Source organism: Brachyhypopomus gauderio, chromosome 14, assembly GCF_052324685.1.
Source record: "Brachyhypopomus gauderio isolate BG-103 chromosome 14, BGAUD_0.2, whole genome shotgun sequence".
Classification (NCBI taxonomy): Eukaryota; Metazoa; Chordata; class Actinopteri; order Gymnotiformes; family Hypopomidae; genus Brachyhypopomus; species Brachyhypopomus gauderio.
Window position 1 is genome coordinate 4,774,182 of NC_135224.1, and position 21,420 is coordinate 4,795,601.

Consider the following 21,420-nt stretch of genomic DNA (forward strand, 5'->3'; position numbering starts at 1 on the left):
ATGATATGTGCTTAACATGAACGTTTTCAAAATGCGAAGCACATGATTGAATTCCCGCCATCTTCAAAACGCTCAACCTTGTGGTGGCATGACTTCATGCAAATAAGGACCCCCACCCCTCCTGCATGTGCAATGTTTTAACAAATAATCGGCATCACAGGAAATTAGAACAACAGTTACGAGCGAATTATTATCATGTCGTTTAGTGCGTAGTTTGTGCCTAGCTAGACTACAACCATTTGCTTTCTGAACTCCTTGTGGTGGTGTGCGACGCAGTTCGGAACAAACCATTACTCGAGGGGAGAACTGACAATCCACTGTAAAATCCACCTGCGTTTGAATGATTAATTTAGTTTAATATACGTGTATACGCATTTGGCCCAATATTTCTTGCGTAAATATTGTCGTATTTAAAGTCTGGAGAGAATAGTTTTTAAAACGGGCCACTTGGTACAACTCGGTGGGTCCCCACTCTTCACGACAGACGAACCTTCCGGTCTGCGCCGTATGTGAAGATTTGTTAACGCAGGCTGTTTGATTGTATGTTTTAGGTGTTTCTGGTGTTTTTCCCCCCACAATTTCACCATGTCGGTGGCTTTTGCGCCTCACAGGCAACGCGCGAAGGGTGATATCACACCCGCGGGGATACAAAAGGTAAACATATTTTAATAATGGTGCGGAATATGGTGACCGAAGCTAACGGCTAACTCCGCTAGCTGGAGGGTGACGCCGAAGCCGTCCTCGCGAGCGCCTCTAATATCCGTGTGGCGCGAACACACAAGTCATTAAATAAATGATTTATTTGACCCCGCTACATGTTGTGTTACGGCCAACGAGCTCGCCGGCCCCGCGAAAGGCCCACGTTCCTGTAGCCAACATGTTGGTTGTCGCCAGTGATGAACGTAAGCCGTTGCCTTTGTTAGCTTAGCATGGAGCTAACGGCTCCCGACGTTCACCTGACTGGGCTCGCGCTAGTAGCTGGGGGGCTCGCGCTAGTAGCTGGGGGGCTCGCGCTAGTAGCTGGGGGGGCTCGCGCAAGTATCTGGGGGGGCTCGCGCAAGTATCTGGGGGGGCTCGCGCAAGTATCTGGGGGGGCTCGCGCTAGTATCTGGGGGGGTTCGCGTTAGTATCTGGGGGGGCTCGCGCTAGTATCTGGGGGGGCTCGCGCTAACTGGGTTCTCTCCGTGGCGAATATGAGGCGGCGAGCCCGGCGGACGCGGCCGTGTGTGGGCGAGGGCCAGGCCGGCTAGAGTGGCTGTTGGTCCGGGGAGGTTAGCCTAGCTGTCCCGCTAGCTGAAGAATGAAGTAGCTGCGAGGGCTTGTTTGGGTCGCACTAGGTTTACTGTCACATTAACTGTTATAAACCTCGCTAATAGTTTCAATCTTGACACTGTCGATAAAGCTCGGACGTCTAGAATTGAACCCATGTTTTTAATGAAGATTATAACATTCTGACACGCAGAAGTTTATAATATTCAAACTAGCTACAGTGAAGAAGGGAAATCAGTGTTTAAATTTGTCTTCCCAGTTACTTGATGAAAACAACCAACTGATTCAGTGTATAATGGACTTCCAAAGCAAAGGAAAAACTGCAGAATGTTCCCAGTAAGTTCATCTTAATTCGTTGCTTTATTTTTAACATGGCTTTGTACCTGATCTGAATCATTTTACATGCAGTGTTTTGATTTTTTTTCCCTCACGTGTAGTTTTGGTGCATTGTGTTTAATATAATGCATTGGTTCACTTGTATATATAAACCAAACTCTGTAGCTGTGCATTAATTGTAGGACGTGAGATTAACTGTGATGCACTGATGTATGAGAGTGGAGTCACATGCCTCTAACCTCCCCCAACAGTTACCAGCAAATGCTTCACAGAAATCTGGTCTACTTGGCCACAATAGCAGACTCAAATCAGAACATGCAGTCTCTTCTACCTGCTGTGAGTATCATCTTTCCTCTTTGTTCTGTATGGAAATTCCATCAGTTGGTATTTACAGATCTTTAAACTGAAGGAACGCGAACACACTGTGGGGTGCAGTGATTTCTCTGTAGGCCCCGTGCTCCACACATTGGTGTTTCTCCTGCGCTGAGACACATGAAGAGCTTGTTTGCTCTAAAACAGCTGTGACGCAGCACAGCAAACGCACACCTGTGATTGGCCGATTCTGAGACCTTCTGCTGCAGTGGGTTCGAGTGCGCTGTGCTGTAACTGGCGCTGTGCAGAACGGCCCTCGTCAGCGTTCCTCACATTGTGCCACTGTGCCCAAACTAGAGCGTTAAGAGATGTGCAGTTTTTCCACACGTGCGTTAAAGTGGGGAAGCGTGGCACGTGTTGGTCTGTTAACTACTGCAGGGTTTTTGTGTGAACACGTTAACCAGCTGCTCCACTCAGCATTACATTTACATTCACACACTCCAGTGAGGAGCTGCACTGCAGTCACAGATGTAGAGGTTTACACACAAGGTCTCCGTAGGAACAGGGATGTTACATGTGTGGATCAATACCTCTGCACACCAAGGTCAAAGGGCGTTGCTTGCTCAGCTGATGGAGGCTGGTCAGAAATGCCCTTTTAAAAAATTAATTTATTTTACTAGTACAATTTAGAAAATCTCACTATAGTGCACTGCAGATACTCACCTAAAATATTGTGTAGAATTTTTTGTGTGTGTGTGTGTGTGTGTGTGTGTGTGTGTGTGTGTGTACATATACATTAGTTTAGTCTAGCGCTGGGTTGTTGTGATAGTACAGAAAGACTGGTGTAGATGTGTGTGTGTGTGTGTACGTGTACATATACATTAGTATAGTCTAGCGCTGGGTTGTTGTGATGTTGTACAGACTGGTGTAGATGTGTGTGTGTGTGTGTACATATACATTAGTATAGTCTAGCGCTGGGTTGTTGTGATGTTGTACAGACTGGTGTAGATGTGTGTGTGTGTGTGTACATATACATTAGTATAGTCTAGCGCTGGGTTGTTGTGATGTTGTACAGACTGGTGTAGATGTGTGTGTGTGTGTGTGTACATATACATTAGTATAGTCTAGCGCTGGGTTGTTGTGATGTTGTACAGACTGGTGTAGATGTGTTGTGTGTGTGTGTGTGTGTACATATACATTAGTATAGTCTAGCGCTGGGTTGTTGTGATGTTGTACAGACTGGTGTAGATGTGTGTACGTGTGTGTACATATACATTAGTATAGTCTAGCCCTGGGTTGTTGTGATGGTGTACAGACTGGTGTAGATGTGTGTGTGTGTGTGTACATATACATTAGTATAGTCTAGCGCTGGGTTGTTGTGATGTTGTACAGACTGGTGTAGATGTGTGTACGTGAGTGTACATATACATTAGTATAGTCTAGCGCTGGGTTGTTGTGATGTTGTACATACAGGTGTGTGTGTGTGTGTGTGTGTGTGTGTGTGTGTGTGTGTGTGTGTGTGATGTGCAGCCTGCAGTGTGTTGTGTGCAGCTCAGTCTGAGTGGGTTAATGGACGTGTGATTAACGGAGCGTTTCTGTCCACAGCCCCCCACCCAGAACATGCCCATGTCGGGGGGGATGAATCAGAGCGGCCCCCCCCCAGCAGCCCCCCCACGGCCACAGCATGCCGGCGGACGCCCCACCAGCGCCCCACATGCAGACCCAGATGAACGGCCAGATGCCTGGTAAGAGACCCGCTCTGCCGTCGCCTAGCAACGCTGCAGCATGGGCCGTGGGTGGTGATGTCACCGCTCCTGCGTCTCCGGGCCCCGGCGTGTGCGCCGTGTTGGCGTAACGTGGCACATACGGCGGGACTGGCGCCCTCTTGTGTCCTCTGAAATATTTACACGTTAGTTTTTTGTTTGCGCGTGGAATGTGTGCCTTCAATCAATCAATCAATCAAATTTTATTTATATAGCGCTTTTTACAACAGTTGTTGTCACAAAGCAGCTTTACAAGTGCCGAGTCCTAGCCCCCAGTGAGCAAGCCAAAGGCGACAGTGGCAAGGAAAAACTCCCTAGTTTTTTTGCATGAGGAAGAAACCTTGAGAGGAACCAAGACTCAGGGGGGGAACCCATCCTCCTCTGGCCGACACCGGTCACCATGACAACAACAATAATATAGACAGAATGTAGACAGAATGTAAAAGATGCAATAATGTCCATTTAGACCGAAAAATATGTAATAATGTCCATCATGGTGTAGGCATCCGGTTAGGCAGGAGGTGGCCGGCCAGGATGGATCGCTTGTCTCTCCTCATCTCATTATTCCTCAAGCAGGCGGGCAGCCATGTGGAGAAATGAAACAGGGAAAATTAGCTCTGTATGAGGACATATACAGGACAGGTAAAATTATAAACATTTCTGGAGTGTGGCAGCAACTCCGGCACTAAGTTAAATTATTACAGCCTAGCTAAAAAAAGGCAGAACCAGAAGGTAACATAGGCTTGGGGGCATTCTGAGACAATGGCATCCGTCCACTGCACTGTCAACAAACTTGAGTGACCACGAGCAGTGACAGGATGACAGCACCAGCACCCCAGTCTACCATAAAACCCTTCGTCTATGAACCCCTGGATCTGTACCTTTATCTAAGGGGGATATTAATTATCAAACGCTAGACTAAATAAGTGGGTTTTCAACCTAGATTTAAAGATTGTGACTGTGTCAGAGTCCCGGACACATTTAGGAAGATTATTCCAAAGCTGGGGGGCCTTATAAGAAAAGGCTCTTCCCCCTGCTGTTACCTTGTTAATTTGTGGAACTAATAACAGACCAGCACCCTGTGATCTTAGTTGACGTGGGGGTTCATAATAGGAAATAAGTTCCTGGAGGTATTCAGGAGCAAGCCCGTGTAGTGCTTTATATGCTAATAATAGAATTTTAAAATCAATACGAAATTTAACTGGGAGCCAATGCAGGGCTGATAGGACTGGTCTAATATGCTGAAATTTTCTAGTTCTGGTCAGAACTCTAGCTGCGGCATTTTGAACTACTTGAAGTTTATTTAGATTCCTATTTGAACATCCTGACAGTAGTGAATTGCAGTAGTCTAGTCTAGAGCTAACAAAGGCGTGCACCAATTTTTCTGCATCATCCTGTGATAATGCATTTCTTAATTTGGCAATGTTGCGGAGATGTAGAAAAGCTATCCTAGTAGTATGATCTATATATTTATCAAATGATAGGTCGGAGTCGAGTATGACGCCTAGGTTTTTGGCTACTGTGCCAGGTGTAATGGGATAGTCTGCAAGATTAAGCATTAAGTTTGGAATTTTCTGTCTTGCGGCCTTAGGGCCCACAAGGAGAACTTCTGTTTTGTCCTCATTTAATTGTAGGAAGTTTAGAGACATCCAGCATTTAATATCTCTTACACAGGCCTCAATTTTTCCTAAACTGAGTTTGTCATCGGGTTTGGCTGATATGTAAAGTTGAGTGTCATCCGCATAGCAGTGAAAATTGACACCATGTTTGTTTATAACTGTGCCCAATGGTAGCATATATAATGTAAATAATAGTGGTCCTAAGATGGAGCCTTGCGGGACCCCATATTTAACCATTGTACGTTTGGATGAAATATTATTGAGCTCTACAAACTGATAGCGATTTGTTAAGTAAGACTGAAACCATGAAAGGGCTGTGCCTGAGACTCCAACCCAGCGTTCTAACCTTTCTAGCAAGATCCTATGATCAATTGTGTCGAAAGCTGCACTAAGATCAAGAAGCACTAACAGTGATACATAGCCTTGATCTGATGCAAGGAGGAGATCATTTGTTACTTTAACTAATGCTGTTTCAGTACTGTGATGGGGCCTAAAACCAGATTGGAACTTTTCAAATGTGTTATTCCTATGCAGATATAGGCATAATTGCTGGGCAACAGCTTTTTCTATGATCTTAGATATAAATGATGTGTTTGAAATGGGTCTATAATTAGATAGCACAGTCGGATCAAGATTTGGTTTCTTGATCAGAGGTTTGATAATTGCTAATTTACATGATTTGGGCATGTGACCTATTGTAATGGATGAGTTAACTATAGTTAGAAGAGGTTCAGTTACAGCTGGTAATACCTCTTTTAATAACTTTGAGGGAACTGAGTCTAATGTGCAGGTAGTACAATTTAAGGAAGAAATTATTTTCTCTAATTCTGATTTTGGGAGTGGATGAAAAGCATCAAGTTTTTCTCCCGGTATGTAATTTAAATCAATATCAACCAAACCAGATGACATACCAGTTGTATTGCTAATAAAGGGTTTTATATTTTGTCTAATATTCTCTATTTTATTATCAAAGAAATCTATAAATACATTACTAGTGAGGTTTATTGGAATCTGAGGTTCTGTGCCTGCTTGATTTTTTGTAAGTTTAGAAATAGTATTAAAAAGAAATCTAGGATTGTTTTTATTTTTCTCTATCAGTGAGGCTAAGTATGCTGAGCGTGTTTTAGTGAGTGCCCGTTTGTAGTCAATAATGCTATCCTTCCAGGCACAGTGGAATACTTCCAATTTAGTAGATCGCCATTTCCGCTCTAATTTACGTGCTATTTGTTTTAAGTTTCTAGTTTGGTCGGTGTACCATGGGGCGAGCTTTTTGGATCTAGCTTTTTTATATTTTAGTGGAGCTACTATATCTAGAGTTGATCTGCAGGTATTCTCTAAGTAGTCGGTTAGACTATCTAACTCTCCTGGATCGGATGGCGAGTGGGCTAAAGCAGTTAAGTCAGGGAGGGTTTCAATAAACCGTGTTGCTGTTGATGAATTTATTGAGCGCTTTATACACTGCCGAGGAGACGGGCGGGTATTTATGTTAAGGTGAAAATCGAATTTTACTAAATAATGATCGGAGATTGCTACGGTTTGCGGGAGTATGTTTATATTATCTACGTCGATACCCAGCGTTAATATTAGATCTAGGGTATGATTTCGATAATGTGTAGGTCCTACTACGTTTTGTTTAATGCCGACAGAGTTCAATATAGAAGTAAAAGCCCTTGTCAGTGGATCCTCCGCATTATCAAAGTGTATGTTAAAGTCTCCTACCATTATTATTTTGTCACTACATACTGCTAAATTTGCTGCAAAATCGGTGAAATCGTTTAAGAAATCTGAGTAAGGCCCTGGTGGTCTGTATACATTAGTTAGGGAGAATGTACTTTTATTTTCAGATGGACTAATAACATTAATAGACTGCATCTCAAATGAGTTTGAGATATCTAAGTATTTCTGATGAATTTCTAAACAATCACGATAGATTATACATATTCCACCTCCTTTGCCTGACAGTCTAGGTCTATGTATATAACTATATCCCACAGGAGTGGCTTCGTTTAGAGTTAAATAATCACCAGATTGAACCCACGTTTCAGTTAGACAAAGAATATCAATTTTCTGGTCTGTTATAAGTTCATTTACAAAAACTGCTTTTGAGTTGAGCGATCGAATATTGATTAATCCAATTTTCAGATCGGTCATATAGGTTGTAATAATTTGATGTGAAGTCTGTATATTAGTTAAAAACTTCGGGCGGACTATTTTCTTATGATTTAGTTTAACCCGGGGCACAGACACAGTCTCAATCCTAAGGGAACTTGGTGACGCCTCTAAGCAGCTCGCAGACAGGTTTAACCCATTAGTCTGCGGCCTGGTCGCGACCCTGGACAGTCAGCAGCTTCTAGTGCTACTCTGCCGACTAGCTAACAGGCTATGGGCTATGCTGCAAGATAACAGGGCAGCGCCATCCCGGGTGGGGTGGACACCGTCCCTGCCTAAAAGACCAGGCTTGCCCTCGAACTCTTCCCAATTATTAATAAAGCCCACTTGATTTTCTGAACACCACTTGGACATCCAGCGGTTTAGCGACGTGAGCCTGCTGTACTGCTCATCACCGCGCCGCATTGGGATGGGGCCAGAGCAGATTACGGCATCGGACATCGTCTGGGCTAATTTAACCACCTCTTTAACATTAGCCTTAGTCACCTCTGACTGCCGCAGACGTATATCGTTGGCCCCTACATGAATCACTATCCTAGAAAACCTCCTATGAGCTAACAGTCTAAGGTTGCCACTAATGTCCGGCGCTCTGGCTCCCGGTAAACAGCTGACTGTAACCGCTGGTGCCCCTACAGCTACAGCTACTTTCACGTGTCGGACTATAGAGTCTCCTATGACCAGAGTCTCCTCAGTGGGTGTAACACTGAGCGGGGCAAACCTGTTGGACACGTGAACCGGGGAGTGGTGCTCTGGTGGGCTAGCGCTGGCGTTAGCGGTAGCTGCAGCCCTCGCTCTCCGACTACGCCGCCGAGACGTCACCCATTCACCCCGCTGTGAGGGCTCTATTGCCGGAGTCGCGGAGGCGCTAGTTCTCCCTGGCGCGTCCACACCTACTACAGACCCTGTCCCTGTCTCTCTATCCCTCAATAATGAGTGGACGCGTCGCTCTAAGCTTTCCACTTTCGCCACGAGAGAATTTACTAGTTTGCACCTCTGACAAATACTATCACTATTACTATCAGTGGCGAAAGGGTCTAGACTAAACATGCCACACTCCGAACACGGGAACAAACCAACACCAGCCATGAATAAATCAAAACACTTACCGTGTCTAGCCGATATATAAACTTACGCTTGCTGATTTGTGAAGGCAGAAAGTTGGTCAGCGGCCGGAATAAAACCTGTAAAATGTATATAGGAATGCAAAAGGTAAAGATTAGCACGTAAATAGGTTATTATACTTTAGAAAACAATTTCAAAATTCGCTCCGCAACAGCGTCGGTCAGCAGGAAGCAGCGTCTTCCTCACCTCCCCTCCTCTTCCTCGTGCTCTCTCCCTCCCTCCCTCCAGGACCCAACCACATGCCCATCCAGGGCCCCGGGCCCAACCAGCCCCCCAACATGGCCAGTGGCAGCATGAACATGGCCGCCAGCAGCCACGGCTCCCTGGGCGCCTACAACCACGCCGTGCCCTCCTCCCAGGGCATGAGCGGCCAGGGCCAGATGAACATGAGCCAGGGCCAGCCCATGGGCAGCTACGGGCCCAGACCCAGCATGAACATGCAGCCCAACCAAGGTACGTCTCCCCCGCTACCCGGCCTGTGTGTGAGAGACGCCGGAGAACACCGTCACACACACACACACACACACACACACACACACACTGCGTGTTCGAGTCCTAGTGTGAATTCATCAGAATGTTTGCGGAGCTCTTTCCTCTAACGTGATCAGGGCCGAGCTGCAGTGATTCGTTAGAGCGCTCGTTTGTGTACCGGAGCCGTCATGGTGTCATTATTGAAGAAACCGCTCGTTATGATAAAACGCTATAGGTTTCTCTCTCTCTCTCTCTCCCTCTCCCTCTCTCTTTCTCTCTCTCGTTAGAGTGCTCTGATTCGACTGTAATTGGAGGAGTGAATTGCTCGTGCCTTTTAATAGACGCCGCTACCCGCTTTGATGACAGAACTCCGTAATGGATAGGGCCGTATTCATTTGTGAGGTGATTTTCTTTGAGACGAGGAAGGCCAGACTCCTCTTCCTCCCTTCCAGGTCCAATAATGCACCAGCAGCCTCCGTCCCAGCAGTACAACATGCCCCCTGGTGGTGGAGGGCAGCATTACCAGGCTCAACAGAACCCCATGGGAATGATGGCTCAGGGGAACCATGTGATGGGCCAGAGACCCATGCCACCGTACCGGCCTCCCCAGCAAGGTCTTACACCTTCACCGTCTTAGACGTGTGCAGTTGGTGTTTACGTAAAGTATTGCTTCATGCATGAAGTGTAGATGAATGAAGTGTGTTTGACGTGTGTAAACGAGCCCTCAGAGGGGCTCCTGAGATGTATGTTCTCTACACGGCTGTCATGTTTGATCCGTGTCCACGTGTGCATCGTGAGTCCGTGTGGTAGTTTCCTGCAGGCCGCAGACCTGACGCTGTGTTTGTGTTCAGGGCCCCCCCAGCAGTACCCGGGTCAGGAGGACTACTACGGGGAGCAGTACAGTCACGGGGGGCAAGGAGCGCCTGAGGGTAAGACACCCCCCCCCCCCCCCCCCCCCACACACACACACACACACACACACTCCCTCCTCTGTGTGTGTGTGTTGGGCTTTAGGACCAGTGGTGGCACCACTGGTCCTAAACCACCTGCTGCAGCCTTTACCACCTGCTGCAGCCTTTACCTGTGAGCGCCGCACATCATTAAACAGCTGTATCGGACCGGGTCTCGGCTGCCGGTGTCGGTGTTACCGGTGTGGGAGTGTCGGGTCCGGGGCAGCGTCTCTCGTTCCTTGTCATGCTGGAGTTCAGGGGTTGGTCCTGTGCGCAGGACTTTGAGCGCGGAAGCTTCCGGGTCGTCTTGGCACCGGGTCGTCTTGGCACCTGCAGACGCTCCTGGTGATGGAGGTCGTGTGTAGTGCAGGAGTTCTTCCTGAAGCTTTGTTGAAAACGGTTTGGGTCTGTGTGCAGGACGGGACAGGCTATATAGAGAAGAGAACTCTCCTAACTACGCTAGGCACACTGGTTTATCCCGGGGGCATCAGTGTCCAGTAGATGGAGAGTGTCACCTGGTGGCCATTGAGATGGCTTCCTTAGACAGTCGTGGACCAATGGGGGGGATATTGAATAAGGCATGTTGTGGTTGGTTTAGCAGGTAAAGCACAGACCTCCAGTATTATATTTATGTGTAGTAATCTGGTAATCCAGAATAACGTCTTCCTCCGATACAACTTCAAGAGTGTTTAGCTCGGGAAAAGTGAAGTGATGTAATGAAAACTAACGACTTCATAGATGTGCAGTCCCACTCAGTATGGAGCATCCAGTATTTGGTTTTATATATATATCTCTCTCTCTCTCTCTCTCTCTCTCTCTCTCTCTCTCTCTCTCTCTCTCTCTCCTCTCTCTCTCTCTCCTCTCTCTCTCTCTCTCTCTCTCTCTCTCTCTCTCTCTCTCTCTCTCTCTCTCTCTCTCTCTCTCTCTCTCTCTCTCTACTCTCTCTCTCTCTCTCTCTCTCTCTCTCTCTCTCTCTCTCTTTTTTTTGCATGTAGGAAACACCCAGTATGCCAGCAGCAGGAAGCCTACCAGCGGGCCCGGCCCAGGACGCAGGCGTACCCGATGCCCGCAGCAGTACCCAGCACAACAGGCCTACGCAGGCCAGCAGCAGGCCTACGGTGAGCACTTCCACATTCAGTGGGCCTCACCCGGGCCTGGGGGAGCTGGGGAACGTTGTGTGTGGAGCAGTCTGAGCGCCTGAGCCGTTGACGCACCTCCGCCAGCTCTGTGGGGGGGTCTGTACGCCGCCAGGCCCCCCCCAGAACCAGATACGACGACTCTTCTCTTGTTATTTATTAATGACATTATTACGACTAGCGTGATGTGAAGCACGGTTTGGTGAGGGTGAGGAAGCGTCGTGTGGTGGTGTGTGAGGGAGACGTGTGGTGGTGAGGGAGACGTGTGGTGTGTGAGGGAGACGTGTGGTGTGTGAGGGAGACGTGTGGTGTGTGAGGGAGAACGGTGTGGTGTGTGAGGGAGACGTGTGGTGTGTGAGAGAGTTGTGGTGGTGTGTGAGGGAGAGGTGTGGTGGGTGTGTGAGGGAGAGTGTGGTGGGGTGTGTGAGGGAGAGGTGTGGTGGGGGGTGTGAGGGAGAGGTGTGGTGGGGTGTGTGAGGGAGAGGGTGTGGTGGGGTTGGTGTGTGAGGGAGAGGTGTGGTGGGGTGTTGTGAGGGAGAGGTGTGGTGGGGTGTGTGAGGGAGAGGTGTGGGTGTGGTGGGGTTGTGGGTGAGGGAGAGGTGTGATGTGAGGGAGACGTGTGGTGTGAGGGAGACTTGTGGTGTGAGGGAGACGTGTGGTGTGAGGGAGACGTGTGGTGGGGTGTGTGAGGGAGACGTGTGGTGGGGTGTGTGAGGGAGACGTGTGGTGGGGTGTGTGAGGGAGACGTGTGGTGTGAGGGAGACGTGGTGGTGTGTGAGGGAGAGGTGTGGTGGTGTGTGTGAGGGAGAGGTGTGGTGGTGTGTGTGAGGGAGAGGTGTGGTGGTGTGTGTGAGGGAGAGGTGTGGTGGGTGTGTGTGAGGGGAGAGGTGTGGTGGTGTGTGTGAGGGAGACGTGTGGTGGTGTGTGTGAGGGAGACGTGTGGTGGTGTGTGTGAGGGAGACGTGTGGTGGTGTGTGTGAGGGAGACGTGTGGTGGTGTGTGTGAGGGAGACGTGTGATGTGAGGGAGACGTGTGGTGGTGTGTGAGGGAGACGTGTGGTGGTGTGTGAGGGAGACGTGTGGTGGTGTGTGAGGGAGACGTGTGGTGTGAGGGAGACGTGTGGTGTGAGGGAGACGTGTGGTGTGAGGGAGACGTGTGGTGGTGTGTGTGAGGGAGACGTGTGGTGTGAGGGAGACGTGTGGTGTGAGGGAGACGTGTGGTGGTGTGTGTGAGGGAGACGTGTGGTGTGAGGGAGACGTGTGGTGTGAGGGAGATGTGTGGTGTGAGGGAGACGTGTGGTGGTGTGTGAGGGAGACGTGAGGGAGCGATGTCTACGTGAAGGTTCTAAGCTCTGCAGGTGTGGGGGGGGGACTCTTCTTTCTTCCTTCGTTTCCTTCCTTTCTTCTTTTCTGCTTTCCTTCTCCAGCGTCGTCATCGTGTGTCTCCTTTCTTTGTCTCTGCCAGAGAGGCTGCTCACATCTTAATAATGAGCCATGCACACACAGAAGCTCAGAGCACCATCTGGAAGACGTTCTCCAGAGCGTCCACAAGGTTAAGGCAGTCCGGTGCACCTAATGATCCGGCGTGGGTTGATGCGGGGGGGCGGAGCTACGGAGCGGGTCTGCTGGCGTCCGTAATGACCAGACGCACCGCCGGCCCACAGCACCTTTAATGAGCTTCTGCTCGCTGCTTTTAAATCCAGCTTTATGGGCTCCTTGATGCCGGGTCACATTAGGAGGGCAGCGCTGACCTGGCGGGGCTGCCACCGTCATTACTGCTGCGGGGTTCAGAGACGGCCTTCCTCCTCCCCCTCCTCCTCCTCCTGGTCGTCAGAGCCGATACACTGATTGATTGGCTGCCTTCAGTTCCCAGATGCTTCCGTGTGAACGTATTCAGGCCTGTTGACTTTCAGATGAGGTAGATGTTCCGTGGTCCACTCTAGTGGACTGGAGGAGTGTGTGTGTGTGTGTGTGTGTGTGTGTGTGTGTGTGTGTGTGTGTGTGTGTGTGTGTGTGTGTGTGTGTGTGTGTGTGTGTGTCTGTCTCTTCTGCCTCTCTCTCTCTCTTCTGCTGCGTTATTGACCTTTGCCCTCTCCTCCCTCTTTGTGTAGGTCCTTCTCAGGGCACGCCTGGCCAGTACCCCCAATTACCCCCAGGGCCAAGGACAGCAGTATGGCGCCTACAGGCCCCCCCAGCCCGGCCCCCCCCAGGGCCAGCCTCAGCGCCCCTACGGCTATGAGCAGGTACGCCAGTGAGGGAGAGCCCCCCCCCACGCTCTCCTTTGTCATTGCTTTCTCTTAGAGCAGCTTACAGGGTGCGACTCGGCACGCTGGTCACTGCGGTAAGTAACGCTGTGTCTTGTGTTCCTGCACACGGGCCTTCACCACATTCCTCACACACCAGCTGCCAAATCCGCCCTTGTGTTCCCATCCTGCTCACATTCGCCACTGAAGGAGCAGCATGTTTGTGTTCAATATATAAACATATATAAAGTGCCAGCGGAGGGCATCAGGAGGGGGTTCTGTTCTCACCGCTGCCGGCCGACCAGAACAGAGCGTCCGCCTGGTGGCGGAGTGTTCTCCGGCGGACGGCGCGGCGCGGGGTAGCCGTGCGGTGGCGTGTAATCGGGGTGGAGACGGCGTCTCACGGGGGCCGCACGCCGGAGCCACCGCTTCCTGTGTCTTCCTGCGGCTCTCGAACGAGGCCGCAGCCTCTCTTTCACATGTCTATGTTTGAACATTCAGGGGCACGTCAGGAAATAGAGGACCCAGTTTTTCAGCCCCTGACTAGATCTGTAAGAAGCAAAGGTAATGGTTGCCGTGAACAAACGCCGTTGTCAAATCTGAACGTTTTGACTCCAGGCCTCTCCCCACCCCCTCCCCCCCCTTTTTCTCTTTTCTGTTCTGTCTTCATTTCCCAACTCCTGGATTTTACATTGTTTTGTAATCAGGGGTCGAAATCATCCTCGGGTCTTTGTGTGCAGAACCGAGCCGTAATAGTTCTCATTATTGTGTAAATACTGTAGACGCAGAGCACACACACTCACGAGCATCAGTGCCGCATCTCAGATGTGTGTGTGTGTGTGTGTGTTGCCCAATTATGCAAAGCACTGGCAACCTTGGTACATCGTCAAGCCGTTTTCGACCCCTGTTTAGAAATATCCATGTAAAATACAAAAAAACAAAACAAAACACTGAAAGGACAGTAGGAAAACAGTAGAGGGGCACTTGAGCTGAAGCGTTCTCAGTGTGGACCCCCCCACCCCAGTAGGACACCAGTCTGCCCCCCCATCTCACTGACTCCTGCACCCTCAGCTTTCTCATTACTCATTTGTGGCCATGCTGCCACCTGCTGGTTAAATGTAGTCACCAAACTGATGAATAAACTTGAAGCTGCCCCACCAAATACACCTAGAGGCGAAAAGGGCAGTCTGTTTGTGAAACACTACGTGTCCTGCAGTGTCCTTGTGCATTTACCTAACAGTATGCATTTAATCTCGATAAACGATATGCTGTATTTGTTACAGTAAAAAAAAAAAAAAAAACTCTTTTTAGACCATTTAACTACGTGGAATCTTAGGCAGGGCTTATCGACCCGAAGCACAAACGGCATTATACCTCCGAAGCATTCCTCACTTCCTGTCTTTTGTTTTGGTATCATTACTGTTCTGCTCACACCAATGTCAAGATATGTTGAAGCTACTGTTCTCCTGTCTCAGACACAGATAAACAGATAAAGTGGTGAGCTAGAGCGGCCGTGTTGCTGTAACGTGGTGGTGGTTGGGGGGGGTTTAATGTCGTGAGTCTCTGTGTGGGTCATGGGGTCAGTGCTGTTTTGACATACGTTGACATTTGTATAGCCGCTACTCCCTAATAAAGAACACGCGACTGAGAGCAGCCGGCGTCTGCGGCCGTCCCGGCGGCACAGGATGAGGAGAGGAACCCGCCATTCTAACCCCCCCTCTTCTCCTCCTCTCCTCTTCTCCCCCTCCTCTCCTCTTCATCTCCCCTGTTCTCCTCCTCCTCTCTCCTCCTCTTTCACACAGGGACAGTACGGCAACTACCAGCAGTAAACGCCGGCCGCCGATCTCCTGATGGAGCCTCTTTGTCCTTCTGGACCTGTAGAAGGGCTTCTGAGACCCCACCCACCTCCCCTCTGACCACACCCACCCCAATTTTCTAAATTCTAGAGAGATGGATGCCTCCCTTTGCCCCCACCTACACACACAGACACAGCCTGATCACATAATGTTTTTAAGTAGTATCACGTAGTTCCTAAATATAACTCCTATTGATTGGTCTCCAGTGCACACCTACACTTTCATTGTAGCACTCACTGAGATGTTTCGGTTCTGAATACGTTGTGTTTTCCATTATCACTTGATGGCATCTGTGTGTGATGAGTGCTTAGCTGTGTAGTTAGTCTTGAAGAGATGAGGTTCAGGCGCTCTGGGGGCTGGTGGAGCCGCACCTCTGTGCTGCACTAGCACAGGCACCCGTGTGGTTTACGTCCTGCGTCTACGCATCACGTGAGCCTGCTCGTCTGCGAGCTAGCTCAATGTGGCTTGTGTGTGAAATATGGATTACTGTTCCTTTAACGAAATATTAGCTTTCATAATCTTTCATAGTTCTCTGGTCTGTATTCCATTATTTTCTTTAAAAGCCATCTCGAAAGCAGCAATGCCTTAAAGAAAAATAAAACAAAAAATAAAAAATCAGAACTGCCTTACTTGCACACAGCATTGTCCGTGGGGGCGGAGTCACGAGGTTGGGCGTTTTGATATACTGCAGCATTGAGTTGTATTCTGGTTGCAACGTTAGTAACCATCTCTTTATTCCATTTGTGTGAAAGTTTTAGATGAAGCAATAATGCTTTAGGGAGGAGGAAGGGCCCAGAGGGGGGGTCTTGCACAGGGAATATTCTTACATGTCAAGGTCAAAGTTGTCATAATGTACAAATGTATTTTATGCTTTCCAGATAGAGCTTACTTTGTACTGAGAATTTTGGAAACTTAGTTCTAAATATTGTACTTTTCTTTGTTGGACCCTTTTTGTTTAATTTTTTGCTAATTATGTCTTTTTATTATTGTTATTTTTGCAGTTTTTATTATTCTTTTGGTTTTAAAACTCTTATCTAGTGTAATGTCTTTGCTTCCGTGTCACCGTGCTAAATTTTGATTAAAGCCGTGTGCTGTCGTTGTGACTACGGTGTTGTGTTCACGGGGCCCTTTCGGTTTAGGCCCAACTGCTCGGCTGGACACCATCCATTGAAATTGCCCCAGGAGGGGCAGGCAGGGGCCACGTTCAAATTGGGTTAATAGATCGGAGAGGTGAAGACCTGCCTCTGCTCTCTTACACCTCTCTTGGTTTGCAGTCAGCCTGACATAGTTTGGTGAACTTCACTTTTCCTTTACTACTTTTTTTAACTAACAATTGGTCCTTGGCCCTTGAATGTGAAGATTCCCAGAGAGTGTCGTTTAAATAAAATGACCTTTTATAGCATTTCCAGCTTTTTACTGTTCTTATTTGTTTCATGTATTAAATATTTAAAATCAAGTTAATTCATCTGACATCAGAGTGCTACTGCAAAGATTATACTGTAAGAGTCGATGTCAATTATAGGAAGCATATCGCAAAACACGTCATTATGCAATAATGTTTTCATCATGGCAAGCCTGTTACCATGGTGCCTGGTTTATTGTTCTGTCCCTTAGCTGGTTGTCCCTGATGACTCAGACTGGAAATACTTTAGCAGTCTGGGTACCAGGTAAACGAAAAAATGAAATTGATGAATATTTCTTAAGTTTACGCTTCTCACGTTAAAGCTACAACCAGTAACTTTGTAGTATCTGTTTGATTTTGGGGTTAACGGGGTGAAAATGTCTCATGACCAAACATGGTTCAGTATAATCGCTTCCCATCCAGGTGTTTGTATTGATCTGCCGAGTTTTCACTGTACGCTACTTGATTCGCACCAGTCGGTCAAAAGTATTGTCGAATACAGTTTTTCGTTTTATTTAGATGTTAAAAAAAATAAACTAAAAGGAAGGTACTGATTGTAGCACTAAACTGTAACTCCTGTTGTGTCATTTTGAGCATGTGCTATTATGGGCTGGGTGTGAAGGCGGGGCGGTTACCACGGTACCACGCGTGTGCGTGTGAACTGCGTGTGTGTGTGTGAATACGTTTGTGCTGTTGAGACGCGTCCGTTTGGTGCTCCGTGTCACGATGCAACGTCAAGGTGCCATTCTCCTCTCTGTTTCCATGACGATGTAAAGTTGTACATCATTGTAACTGAACACAATGGCTGAATAAATTATTGTAATTTGGATTTCGCTTGTAGTTAATTCATTTGGTTTCATTGTAACTTCTTGGAGTAGTGGGCGTGAATGTGTAAACGTCTGCTCTAAATTCTATATCCTATATATATAGATATAGATATGTAATATGGATAGATTATGTAGAGAATATAGATTTGCAGTATACATTACTACAATTTCTCTCACACACCCACACTCAGAAACATGTTTGCATCAGTTACTGCATTAAGGCCGGAGCTACAACTGTGGGTGTTGTGGTTGTCCTGTCAGTTTGGGTGGAGGACCAGGGAGTAGCTCTGAAAGCCCGCCTGATGGTGCCTCCCCCCGAGCTCCTCTAACGTGTCCAGCTGCAGCTCACCGGTGCAGGGACGCGTTCACACCTCCCCCCCCCTTCCTCTGAAGTCCTGGAGCCACTGCGTGTCACGTCAGAAGGGGGAGATACAGATGGCATGCCAGATGTGTGGTCAGCCTGTGAAAGTGTGTGTGTGTGTGTGTGTGGGGGGGGGGGGGGGGGGGGGGGTGTGTTTGTGGGCCAGCGGTGGGACGGAGGAAACCGATTGGAGCAAGTGGCCGTGTGCCCAGGTGCTTATAAAGAGAATCTTTTCATGGGGGTGCGTGTGTAGTCCCTGCACCAGCCCGAGCAGCTTCCTGAGATGGTGAAGGTGTAGAAGAGTTGTTCTCCCTGTGCGTGTGGCTCCCTCTCTCTGTCGCGTGGCATCTCTTCTCCGCTCCCTCCACCCTGCTGCTCCACAGCTGGCCACCCCACCCTTCCCAGCTGCTACTGGGGCTCCCCCCCTGCCCGTCCTCTTGGCGGAGCCGTGCGATTGGGCACCCCCCCCCACCGCCAGGCGCGGGCCTTGGCAGCCACCAGACTCAGCTGTGAACCCGCGGATGCGCTCGGGGTCGGACAAAGTCACTCCTACGACGGCGGCGGTGGGGCCCGCGGGTGGCTCGCGGACTTGAAAATGACAAAAACAGAGTGTCAACATCAAGAAGCTCACTTGGGGGGTGTGGAGGGGGGGCATGTGGAATTCGACATGAAGGAGAATTAAGAGGGAGTAGTGAGATGGCTGCAGAGATGCCTCTGGGAGCACGGAGAGGCTCGTACCTGAAATATGCACTCAACTTCTGTTCACACCTCTCACAAAAGGCGCCACGCCGGTTTTCTAAAAATAAGAAGGGGCCTCGGCCGCCCCCTGGCGTGCTTCCCCGGGGTGGTGTCATCTTAGAGGGCCGCCGCCATCGTCACGTCGTCTGCCATCGCTGTTGTGGGCACAGCGCTGTGACAGCCTCATTTCAGCCCTTGATTATCTCGTTCAATATTCTGATATATTGTTATTATAATTCTTGGCGCCTCTCGGAGCTGCACGGCAACCGCAGTGGGGAAAATGACATTGGGATCATAGCTGGAAGGCAAGATATTCTCTCTCTCTCTCTCTCTCTCCTGTCTGTCTCTCTCTCCTGCTCTCTCTCTCTCTCCTGTCTGTCTCTCTCTCCTGCTCTCTCACTCTGTGTGACTGCAGGTCTGTGGGGAGGAATAAGGGGTGGTTACAGGGGGAAATGCAGCAGCCTCCACAGTTTAATTGGAGATGTGTCACACTAAATAAATGGTGCAAAAACAGGCTTCGGCCGCAGGCTTGAGAGGGTGGCCCTGGGGAGAGGCTCGACTTTATTGGGCTGGAGCCGCCGTGCTCCGGGACCGTATATGGGGGGGCGTGGCTGGAGGGTCCCCGACCGCCTCCGTCCGCACGGCACAGCTTTACGGTAGGAAGGAGACGGGTGACGTAGCCGTCAGGGCTGCCGAGACATTGGCCGTCCTGCCCGTAAAAGAGCGGTGAGCCGTGTGGCGCGTGAACGAAACCAGCTTCCACTTAGCGGGTCGCTGTTGGCTGGCTGGAGTGAGAAGACTGCTGAAAGGCACAATTTGTTATGTTTGAACGCACAAATTAATTTGCAATCTGACTTCTGCCCGTGTCATACCGTTGATCAGTCAGAAACCGCATCTGTGCACGCCATCTCAAAATACAGGCCTGCCTCTGTCGAGACCCAAGCCATGCAAAGGAAGTATCGATCTGCCTTGCTTGCACCCACAGAAGCTTCATCACACATATGCAACACACAAAAAAATCCATATATTGCCACACGGCACGCTTCATTTGCCCCGGAACCATCTGTGTTGATTCATGTTGTGATCCAGGGCTCATTCCCCCTAGTAACTCATTCATAACATTTGACATGGCCGTCAACCTTTTTACGTAAGAGTTGAGTTTGCGTTGTGCTTTATGAAGCAATTTCATGTTTGTATGTAATCCAGACACCAGTCAGAGAGATTACTACCAATCAATAAATAAGGTAGTCAAAGTCTGTGGTCACTGCAAACGTCCTGTTTGCAAATGTAAATGTTCATAAATAATACAATGTTGGGTTAAGCTACATTAAACACCCACTGATAGTCGTTTGTTATTCTGTCAGAAATTCTGAGGGATTTGTATTTCACTTGTGATTTTGTATAAATCATAATGCAATTACCCCACTATCCTTTTGTGTCTCAGTCATCTGTATGTTTTTCAGCTAAATGGACCAAAGATACTCCAGTCTCAGCAGAGCGGATGCTACTGTTCACCTGACTTTATGAATCATGTTTCTTTTGGCACGGCAGGCCTGGACGTCTTTGAAAAGTCCTTGAATTTGGTATTTGAGCTGCAGGTGGGAACCATGACAACAGCAAAGACCGGCCAGCGTGTATAGATGTCCTCAGTGAGCTGATGCTGTCCACCCTGATCATCTGGGCTGTTTAACACTCGCCATTTGCATGTTTTCGAGGAGAACAGTAAACCCACAGGGGTGCGGACAGGTAGCATTTCTGATATTAGACTTATTTATGTCACACGTTTAGGAATCAAGAAAAAAAAGCACACAAATCATTGGCATTTAAAAGTTCTCACTTTCCGCAAACTTTCGTAATTACGAGTAATTACCTCCTGCAACGCCTGCATGTCCCCGTGCGAGACTGCTTTTTAAAATTTTAATGGCACTCATCTGAACGCTGACTTTGTTTTGCAGTAGTGTGGTAAAATCGCACGAAAAAAAGTGCACAACCGAAGTCGTGTCGAACGACGTCTCCTGCGTGTACATGGCAGCTCCATCGCCCTCGTTGGTACCTCATCGTTGTCTCCCCACCATCCCTCCACCCGTCCAAAACCCCACCCTGCAAAATTTGTTCAAGTCGATCTGGGCCCTCACGCAGAGCGTCTAATTGCTGTAATATGTGCTCCCTTCAAGTAATCTGTAAACATTCCTGTTTGTGAGGATTCTGGCACCAGCCTGCTGTTCAGCCTCCCCTACAGGAGCGGACCCCCCTTACCACCGCAGAGGGCCTCAAATAGATTGTTCCCTGGAACACGCACGTCGTCCGGTGTGGGCCCAATCAGTGCCGGCCCGTGCCACACGGGGTTCTGTGCTGCCTTCAGCGCCCCCTGCTTGCTGCCTCTCGCCTGGGCGGGGTTTTAGGAAAATGATGCCATCGATCCAGCCAAGCGTCTGGCTGAGCATTAACCTGGGCAACAGATTAGAAATCGGCTAGTTGTGTCGCACTTCGCTGCCGCACGCCTCCTCCCTGCCCCCCCGGCCCCCTCCCCGCCCGGAGAGGAGAAGGTGGTGGGGGGGGGGGTAGGGGGGGGGGGGGGGGTTCCTGCTGACCCGGATGACGACAGGATTACAGGGTTGTGATGATCCCGGTGGTGATGAAGACGCTTGATCAGCCCCATGTTTGTTACAAGGGTGGAGGGAGCGGGTCGATCAACACAAGGGGGGCGGTGGAGAGAGGCGGATGCCCCAGACACCGTGTGACCCCTCCAGATACCCCAGACACCGTGTGACCCCTCCAGATACCCCAGACATCGTGTGACCCCCCCCCCCCCCCCCCCCAGATACCCTAGACACCGTGTGACCCCCC

General features: G+C 49.1%; 1 protein-coding gene across 1 annotated transcript; it reads left to right on the plus strand.

Moving 5' to 3' along the window:
* Window positions 1-471: 471 nt before the first annotated feature.
* Window positions 472-17,476, plus strand: ss18 (SS18 subunit of BAF chromatin remodeling complex). Its single transcript, XM_076973416.1, is given in 14 exon segments — window positions 472-654; window positions 1,529-1,605; window positions 1,857-1,941; window positions 3,523-3,579; window positions 3,581-3,662; window positions 8,819-9,043; window positions 9,514-9,675; window positions 9,913-9,990; window positions 11,007-11,018; window positions 11,021-11,073; window positions 11,075-11,129; window positions 13,258-13,286; window positions 13,288-13,389; window positions 15,192-17,476. Coding segments are annotated over 14 exon segments (1,113 nt in total). The 5' UTR covers window positions 472-585; the 3' UTR covers window positions 15,219-17,476.
* Window positions 17,477-21,420: the final 3,944 nt, after the last annotated feature.